The 10,309-nt window shown below is 28.8% G+C and overlaps 1 protein-coding gene across 2 annotated transcripts; it reads right to left on the reverse strand.

The window, feature by feature from the left end:
- Positions 1–1,572: 1,572 nt before the first annotated feature.
- Positions 1,573–7,471, reverse strand: LOC132940292 (zinc finger protein OZF-like). Of its 2 annotated transcripts, XM_061007801.1 has the most exons (4): positions 6,701–7,471; positions 5,810–5,891; positions 4,953–5,132; positions 1,573–3,277 (listed from the first exon to the last, which is right to left on the reverse strand). In XM_061007801.1, exons 2-4 carry the CDS (start codon positions 5,854–5,856, stop codon positions 2,299–2,301), a joined length of 1,206 nt encoding a protein of 401 aa, XP_060863784.1. In that variant the 5' UTR covers positions 5,857–5,891; positions 6,701–7,471; the 3' UTR covers positions 1,573–2,298. The 2 variants fall into 2 exon arrangements, with proteins under 2 accessions (XP_060863784.1, XP_060863785.1); XM_061007802.1 differs by lacking the exon at positions 6,701–7,471 and having other exon boundaries at positions 5,810–6,137.
- Between the last annotated feature and the right edge of the window lie 2,838 nt (positions 7,472–10,309).

Below are 10,309 nucleotides of genomic sequence, written 5' to 3' on the forward strand. Positions count from 1 at the left end.
AACAAGTATACATATAGTGTTGGACACAAACTTAATCGTAATTGCATAACGTAATATCACGACCAGTCTTGCACTACATATAAAAGTTAACCGACGAACCTACCGCCCGACCGCACTCCAACAGTCAGCCTTGTCAGACCAACGGTGACGTGCCGTACTGTCATTTATTGTTTGCCACAACTATTGTTTTCTTTTCAACAACTGTACATTCATACACCATTATGCCAACAACTTCATCCCGGAGCATGGACCACCCTGTTCAATATCCGATAGTTTCGTGAGTCGGCTGTCTGCCACACATTTTGTATTTTTTATTGTATGTGATACCTTGTTATTATTTCGGCTGTCTGCCGACTGCCACTCATATTATTGTTATATTATTATTTATATGTAAACATTATTCCCCTATTGTTCGCGACCACCCCTAACAAGTTTATACAATATAATTTGTTTTGTATGCAATATATCAAGTACGAATAGATCAAAATAATACATATTGTACATAGTCAATCCCTCATGTCCGATAACTTAACAACGCCGGGTAAATCCCGCGATCTGTTGAAGTAAAAGTTAAAAATATCAATTTGAGTATCGTTAGCTTATTTTGTGGATCTATTTAATGGTGCATTTAATATATAATTAGTTCTGTGCAATTGATTTTGAAATGTATAAAAATGTCTAGTTTGCCTTTGGGGGACATTTATAAAACTAAGCGATTCAGGACAATCAATGTAGGTAACCATTTTTACTGAGATGATAAGTTTATTCTCTCTAATTTTAATTTCAGTTATAGATTTAATGATCTTGTCCAATTTATCTGAAAAATCGACGTTGGGCATAGTAATAAAAATAAAGAAAGAATCACAAGTATAACATAATATAGACATTGATTTATTACTATTAGAAAAGAAAGACGGGAAGTATATAATGTGAATACTTGTTGTTACTTGGGAAAAGGTTAAAGCTCAACTGATGTATGTTATTAACGGTTCAAATATTTCTGTAAAAAAATCGCCAGAGTAAGCGTTGAAAGTTTCAAATAAATAAAGCATTTCGTCGTTTAAATAAACTATATAAATCGTTTTGTGTACTTCTTTCACCACCACACCACAATCACGACCAGATTGTCATGGAAGGACACACCACATCAACGACAGCCTGTCTCAAATTAGCTCCCCGGCGGGGAATCGAACCCCGCCCACACAGCATAGGGGACATGATTACATTTTGTGAATGTTTTAAAATTATTAAATAATAAATATTTTTATATACATGAACATTTGGACAAAGAATACAACTAAAATATTTCCTAATTATTTACACAACTTTTTAAAATATTTTGAGAACTACATAATTATCCTGAAAATAATTCACCATAGTTCGAAAATATTTTCATGCTGTATAAGCGGTCTCCTGCGTGACAGGCAAGGATACTTACCACTATAATACCAAGCACTATAAGGATAAAATAATGATACTTTAATAATGACTAAATTGAAGAAAACTAATGATAATATGAAAATATTTTGTTTTTTTTTTTATTATTTATTGAAGGCTTCAAAAAGACGACAATCGTGTCCATAAATTCAATACATTCAATTTTCAACAATTTTTTTTTTAAAGATTTATTTAAATATTATAGTGAGGTGTCGTCGATCCATTGCTCTAGATGTTCGATGTAAGCACGGTTATCTTGATAAAGTCTGTGATGAAACCCACATGAGTTCGAATAGTTTGATAGTTTTGTGGTTTGTAAGGATTGAATTCTGAATGCTTCGGGCTAGTTGCATTTTGTATGTACGATGGTAATTAAGATGATTCCGCTAAAAAAGTCGCTTAAGATGAGGACATTATTGTGGTTTTTGGAGAATGAGAAAATTATAGCTTCGAGTACCGCGAAAGTTTCTGCAGTGGATATGCTGGAGAAAGGGACGATTTTATGGAGACTGTCATCTTCGGTATGTGTCATGATGAAGCCGGTTTCATTTGCTGTTTAAGAAGCGTCTGTATAGATGTGGAAGTAGTCTATGAATTCACTGTTTATTATTACGTAAAATGTTTGATGATATCAGACTATGGAGTGTGTCTTTTTTGTTAATTTGGTATTGTAATAATTGGTTATTATTTACTATCGTAGTAACTATTGTTATATTATATTGATGATAAAGAACTCATTTTTATGTTATTTAAATTATAAAATAAAATGTAAGGCAAAAAAATTATTTTTATATGTCTTGATTGATATAAATGTGTTCGAAGAGGAAACCATTGGTAACAGATATCACGTTTATACGGTCTTTATCTGTTATGTGTCATTGTATGCCGTTTTAAATTTTTTTTAAGAGAAAAAACTCTATCACATTCATCACATTTATACGGCTTTTCACCGGTATGTTTCCTTGCATGGATTATTAAACTTGATTTCTGGGAAAAAGCTCGATCACATTCATCACATTTATACGGCTTTTCGCCCGTATGTGTCCTGAAATGATTTGTTAAATTTGATTTCTGAGAAAACATTTGATCACAGTTGTCACATTTATACAGCTTTTCGCCGGTGTGTGTCCTTGTATGCATTGTTAAATTTGATTTCTGAGAAAATGCTTGATCACAGTTAACACATGTATACGGCTTTTCGCCTGTGTGTGTCCTTGTATGCCTTATTAAATTTGATTTCAGGGAAAAAGCTCGATCACATTCATCACATTTATACGGCTCTTCACCGGTATGTTTCCTTGCATGATTTATTAAACTTGATTTCTGAGAAAACGCTTGATCACAGTTATTACATTTATACGGCTTTTCGCCGGTATGTGTCCTTGTATGCATTGTTAAATTTGATTTCTGGGAAAACGCTTGGTCACAGTTATTACATTTATACGGCTTTTCGCCCGTATGTGTCCTTGTATGATTTTTTATGCTTGATTTCTGAGAAAACGCTTTATCACATATATCACATTTATAAGGCTTTTCGCCGGTGTGTGTCCTTGTATGATTTATTAAACTTGATTTCTGAGAAAACGCTCTATCACAGTTATCACATTTATACGATTTTTCACCTGTGTATGTCCTTGTACTCTTTGTTAATTTGGACGCTGTATTATCCAATGGATTTTTCCTTACGCAGTTTGATGTCAAGTCCAAATTCATACAAGTAATGAAATCTGCAGAATTGCTTTCGCTTAAAACTGTTCCTTCAAATTCAAAACAGTCAATACAATTTACTTCAGTTTTTATTTGGGTATCAATTGTGTTAATATTCTTTTCAGTTTTAGTTCTAAAAAATAAAATAAAATATTTTAAAAATGTTAACCTTTGTCAAATAAAGGAAAATAATTTTTAATATAAGTATGGATTTTTTAATTATGAATGAGGGTGCACCTTATAACCAAATTGCTATGAGGTTTTTCAAAATATTTTATAAATTATAATTAAATAATATGGACGAACACTTACGAATATAAATATATAAATATATGTATTTTAAAATATAATATATAATATATTCAAATATACTTAACAATATTCATAGCATTTTTTTGTGGATGTGTACAATGATAAGTAATTTAAATAATTGTTCAATTTTCAACTACAGTTTTTTTTTGGTGCTAAAATGAGCCTTTTTTATTTTGGAGTTGAAATTTAAAATTCCTTGTAATTTTTCAAATAATTGGACAAAAGAATGAAAGATAAACTGGAATTTTTTATGAACAACAGTTTTTAACAAAATCAATTTCTTATTTTAGATACTAAACGGATAGATGAATGTATTTATTTATTTATTTATTAATCTTTACGTGCTGAACCCTTTTACAAGGTTGCGGCACACAGAATATACATAAAAATATACTAGGATAGATATACAACAATATTAACTAACAATTTAAAAACGAGGAAGAGGGACATTATACGCTGTTATAAACCCATTTCATTTAGTAGTAGTATAAGAATTAAGATATGTATGTATTGTTATATATATATATTTATATATATATGTGTGTGTGTATATGTATATTATATATATGTATCAGTGTACCCTTCTGAACGAGCTCGGCCACATTATATGGCATTTCGCTTCGTGGAAAGTTTTAAGCTAAAACGAAAAGGCCCGACCGCGCTCGTCTCGAAGGGAAATCTGTCGTAGTCTTGCAGAACATCCGAACTCATGTATACTAAATTTGCTTTACGTTGCTTGAATAATAAGATTCCCGTTCAAACAGGTTAACACCCAGGAAAGGGTTGGGGGTCAGCACATCAAGGGTCCTGCTACCTGCACGATAAGCTAAGCTATTTATTTTTTGGCCCAACGGTGAAACAGGGGTCTACTCCTCCATCATGTTTGTGAAACAGCATTTAAAAATAAAGTGTCGTCAGTCTGCTTGGTCAGCCACAAATGCACACAAAGATGACGGGTGACAGAGACAGTGGGAGTAAGGGTGACAGAGTGAGCATGTGGAGATTATCTAAATTAATTGGCCGATATTCCTACACACGGTATCAGTCGGCATGGCCCAGACCATGGAGACGATAGAGGGGAGCGTGTGGGCGTTCACCGCACTGGAAGGTATTGTCGAGATCGGCGGACTTGAACCCACGGGACAAAAGTTGCTATCGCACGCACACGGAAACAATATTTTTTAAATAACTGCAGCCTATTGTATAAAAATTAATATGTCACATTGGAAACTCAACTCTGGTCATCATAAATAAACTAATTGGCTGACGAACTGTCAACACTCAGTATCATTTTCGAATAAATACAATGATTTTATATTGTTGAATTCAAATTTAACATATCATCCAATACAGTGAATCGCTTGCCAACCATTTTTTTTTTGTTCATTTTTATAAACCATCTCTTAATAGGTTAAACATCATGTTTAAAAAAAATTGACAAAAATTAAAATTGTGTCAGCAAATTTAATATTAATTAATACTAATTTAATTCATACCCTTTTTGAAATGATCGACTATCATTGTCATGGTCTATTTCTTCAATAATTTCCTCTTTGATGATTCCATTAAATACGTCTTGTTCATCAATATTTTCCTGTTTAATAATTCCGTTACATACTTGATCGTCATGTCTATTGAGTGGGATTGAAGACAATTTGTGTATTTTATCATTATACCTAAAAAAATTGATTTTTTTATCAGTATGTACTAATGGGTTACTTATGTATAAATCAGATACATTGCACAAATTTAATGATAAATACATAAATTAATAAAACAACTAGTTTTAAAATGTAGGTTAAAAATTAATTTATTAATGACACACTTATTACTAGGGAACGGATTTGAAGGCAATATAATCAGTAAAAAAAGCATTTAAAATGTAAAAAAAGGCATTTAATTTATATAAAAAGACAATTCATAAATATACTACAAAATAAAATAGTGAACACTTTTTAAACACTTTCAAAAGCACTTTTATGCTATTTTGTATAAATAAATAACCTTTTTCTTTAACCAGGTTTGTCCTAAGCATTAGTAAAAAACAATATTAAAAATTAACTGACTAGTTATACCAGTTAATCAATTGCAAAATAAACTAGTTTGTATTAAAAAAAAATTGACTACCACGGTTTTTTAAAATTATAAAATCAACTGAAATTTAAACACAAAAAAGTCAGTTATAAGTACAAAAGGCTAAAAAAGTAAAAAAAAAAGCAAAAAAATGCATCCGTTGTCTAGGAAATCAAGTGAAACACATTTTTGTATAAAAATTATTTTTCTATTATGATTAATAAAAGAAAGGCATTTGCCTTCAAATCCGAACCCAACTAATTACAATGTTTTTGCTCACTTGGAATTTATCCCGCAATCATCAGTAGTTATTCTTAATGGTTCCATATTATGTCCTCTATTGTTTGTTTTTCAATTAAATACTGTGAACATGAACCATAACAATATTAGGTACCTTATATTATCAAACCTTTCAATTGCTATGACCAACTTGTAAGAAGGGTTTGTAAGGTGTCTATTTGTACATATTATTTTTCAAAACATTTTTATTTGGACTGCCACAAATAAAAGGAAAACACTGATATGTATTTAATATTGAATATCGAGTCAGTATTTAGTGTTTTAATATATTTTTTAAATACATTTTCATCGTGTTTGTACAATTATCTAATTACCAAGGACAAATTTATAACAGCAATAAAGTATATTATAAAGAATAAGTTATAAAAAAAAAATAGGATTTACTTAAAAGTATTTAAGTCATTACTCAAATACTCTTAAATTAAAGTATTTAAAATACCACCCAAATACTATAAATAATAAAGTATTTGAGTAATACTCTAATACTTTTGAAAAAATTTTGAAATAGGTACAAAAAAAAATAATTTGTGAAATAATTTGTTATAACAAAAGTTTGTTTATTGCTTGTTAAAAACTTGTTCTGTTCAATAATTAAAATTCTTATAAGATATGTTAGTTGTACCGCAACTATGAACTTTTCTCTACAGAGTTATACAATAATTTAAAGCTATATGTATTTGGATATCTCATAATATTGGATAATGATAATTATTGATAACCATTTTCTTGGTAAATAGGTAGGTTGTAGGTAGTAGGTACTTATAATTAGTAATAATAATTTTGTATAATTAAATTATTATAAACTATAAACTATTAAGTATAATAGCCTTTAAGCAAAGCTTTTTACATATATATTTGGTTATTGACTTACGCTAATAGTGAAACTGACTACAGTTGTATCTTTACAATCTTTGTCAACAATAAAATGTCTTCTGGAGAAAAAACATCAAATCGACGAAAACCGATACCAAATTGTCTGTAAGGCATAATTAATGATAAATATATAATATTATATTATTATAATGTTAAAGCAAAAGGTTATGAAGAAAGAAGAAGTAAGAATAAGGCTATGTAAGATTGTCAGTGTTGTAAAATATTTGAGTAAAAGTAAAAGTATGTCAAATACATTTTTCTGTACTGAATACTTTTTTATTCTTTTGATTCTTAATTTATTTCTATTTATAATTTCTTGTTTAGTAAAAAAGCCTATGCCGTCATGGTTAAGCTTCAGCTTTATTACAATATTATATTATATACATATTTATCATTTATGACAATTCAATATCGGTTTTCGTCGAAATATGACTTAATTAAAAGTTTTTTTTCTCCATGAAACAGTTTATGTTGATGACAATTGAAACGGTACATTGGTACCAGTATTAGCTTATTGAGTCAACATCAAAATATAAATGCAAAAAGCTTCTTCTTACCAGCTTATTATACTTTGTAATTATTTAACTCTTTAAAAAACTTATCGTTTATCATCGACAACAATATGGGATATTCAAATATTATAATATAGCTATAAATTAATATAACTCTCTGTAGATTAAAGTTCATTGTTGTGGTGCATTGGTGCAACTATGTTTTTAAAATGCAATAAAATTTTTTTTGACAATGACAAATTATTTTAGAACTAAAAAGAATTTTTTTTTTTTTTGTATATGAAGATTATTTCAAATACTTCTATATTTATAGTATTTGGATTGTATTTTAAAATATTTTAGTAATTACATAAATACTTTTTAAAAATATTTTTTGCAACACTAACGATTGTGTTATAATTTTACAGTTGAATAAAACGGATAATTTTACAAAAGATATGAATAAATATGTTTCATTTTATACCTAGGTACATAGAAGACATTGAGTTTGTCGTTATTATATACTGAGGTTCGATATTCAATTTTAATTTACCTACTATTAACTAAATAATAATAAAGAGATACATTTATTACAAAATAATGTAGATACTTACACAGTAGCTGGTTACACTTATACAGGTGCTCATTCACGCTGGATAATTTATTAGTTGATAGTATTACCAATGATAATTTAGCATTATCCGAAGAAATTACCCGGCTTAGGATGCCATGTCCAGGCATCCCGGACGAAGTCCTCGGGACCCAGGTTTGCACCGGTTTTGGACTTTTGCATATTAATGTCCCGGAAATTAAAATTGGTATTTTTTTCTTACTCTGTTATCGACTTTTTTTTGAACAAATCCTAATCGTAAATTATTTCGATAATGAACGTCGGAATGTACGACAATCACAGTTATAATCGTATTCTAAATTTAGTCAACCTACTACCTTTAACTACATTATTTTTTTATCTTGAAAAAACCTTATTTTAATTACGATACGGTTACAAGATTTGAGTCCTAAGATATTGGTCGACTCTTTTCAAAACGTCAATGCTCAATATATGAAATGAATACAAAGTATGCTTTTACTGTTCAATCACTATATTCAAAAAATTGAAGGGGAAACAATTTCGGCATTTGAATCAATTGATATATTAAATAGTTTATTAAATAACTTAAAAAACAGAAAGAATGAAGATTATATTAATACTGAAGTGGAGATAATGATTGATTTTAATGAAGAAGAGGGTTATTTAGTCAAAAAAGAATTTGATATAAATTGTCAAAAGTTTTACGATTTATGTATATCGTACTAAACAAACAAAAATACAATGGAGTAACATGGAATAATGCTAAAAATACAATAATGATGTTATCAAAATAATTTGAAGTTAATGAAGATGAACACTTTGATGAGTGATCAATTAAAATGGGTATAAATAATTAATATATTTAAAGAGAAAGATGTAAATGTTTCAAATCTTGCAATGGTTGTAGAGTTTGCATATGTATATCGGGGTCAAACGCATCAATAGGGCGAGTATTTTCTTTAATAACAACTACTTGGACTGACGTTCGAAATCAAATGGATACTAAAACAATAGAATGTTGTCTGGTAACAAAAAAATATGGCTTGAGTTGCATTGAATTTTACAATGAAACAATAAAAAATCCTACATTACTGAAGAAAGTACATAGCACTGAAAAATATAATGTCTCCTTGGACGACAAAAATAAAGAAAAATAATAAATCAGTAAAATCTACCTAGATTAGTATATTTATCTTAACGGCTGGAAATTGTATTATTATATTTATTTGAATTTTAAATGTTAATAAAATAAAGATGGCCTATCTAATTGATTCATTTGAATATTATTTATATCTAAAAGTTATATACAAATACCTATGTAATTATATACTTACTAGATAATTACCTAATTTTCATGAATTTTGGTGTCCCGGATTTCTAAACACTAACTAAGTTTCCATGACAAAAAACGAAATGATTAAAAAAATAAAATAGGAACACACATTAGCAAACCGCTTACTAAAAGAACATTTTCATCGTTATTTTGAGGTTATAAATTAAAATTGTTTACTACTAACCACGGTCTTAGAAGATAAGGTCGGACAACTATACATTATCAGCATTCAGCTTAGTGAGGCAAATCAATTTCAAAATTTGGCCGCTGTACAATTGAGCGCTGCCCCGCAGACTTTTTTTGAGGTTATGGCATTATAGTATTATACAAGATTAAAATAACCTTCGACCATATAAACTAGCTAGCTTATTATAAATCAACTAGTTTATATGTTCGGAGAAAATAATATAATAATATAGTTCATAAAAATAACCCCGAATGCCATATAAATATTGTTCTTAACCTCAAAATAACTCTAACCGGCAGCGCTTTTGCGGCAATATGGGAAATGTTTTTGCCTCATTAAGCGGAAATATAGTAATTGGCAGGAGGGTGGGAAGTTGTCCAACTTTATCTTCTAAGAGCGTGCTATTTACCATACAGTAAATAAAAACGGTTTATATCACTAGACTAGAAAAAAAGACTGTTAGTATCACTATCATGGATGAAAAATATCATATTAGTTTGACTTGAAATAAACAACAAATTACATTATCACAATATCAATGGCCGCCGAATTTCAATTATTATATCAACTTATTGAACTTAAAAAAACAATCTTACATATAATCTTACATTCATTATTTGTACATTAAACAATGGAAATAAATCATTATACGTTAATTTTTATGTTCAATGTCATTAAAATTGAAATATTTATCTCGTATATATATTGCTCAAGTTATATATTGTGGAATTCAAAACAAATTACCGCCTATCATACCAATTTAATGCATATCTAATATACACAGAAAATTAATACTAATGACTGAATTGTTGTATTCAAGCTGATTTATTTCGTTCTAAGTACATATTAATATGATATATATTTATTTGGTATAACCGTTCAGATAAATTTTTTTTTAAACTTAATTTAGTTTTATATTGTACCAAAGTATTGTGTATTATTTATAACATATTAAGATATCGATTCTGTAAATTTTCGTATTATTAGTCTCTCGCTTCATTAAC

Source organism: Metopolophium dirhodum, chromosome 3 (assembly GCF_019925205.1).
Source record: "Metopolophium dirhodum isolate CAU chromosome 3, ASM1992520v1, whole genome shotgun sequence".
Lineage (NCBI taxonomy): Eukaryota > Metazoa > Arthropoda > Insecta > Hemiptera > Aphididae > Metopolophium > Metopolophium dirhodum.

Bases quoted from the DNA above. Each gene is read 5' to 3' on its own strand.
- LOC132940292 (XM_061007801.1), bottom strand. From the start codon at position 5,856: ATGGAACCATTAAGAATAACTACTGATGATTGCGGGATAAATTCCAA. The intron at 5,133-5,809 runs GTGAGCAAAAAC...CAATTTTTTTAG, and splicing joins GATTGCGGGATAAATTCCAA to GTATAATGATAAAATACACA. The intron at 3,278-4,952 runs GTATGAATTAAA...TTTATTTTTTAG, and splicing joins AGTCGATCATTTCAAAAAGG to AACTAAAACTGAAAAGAATA.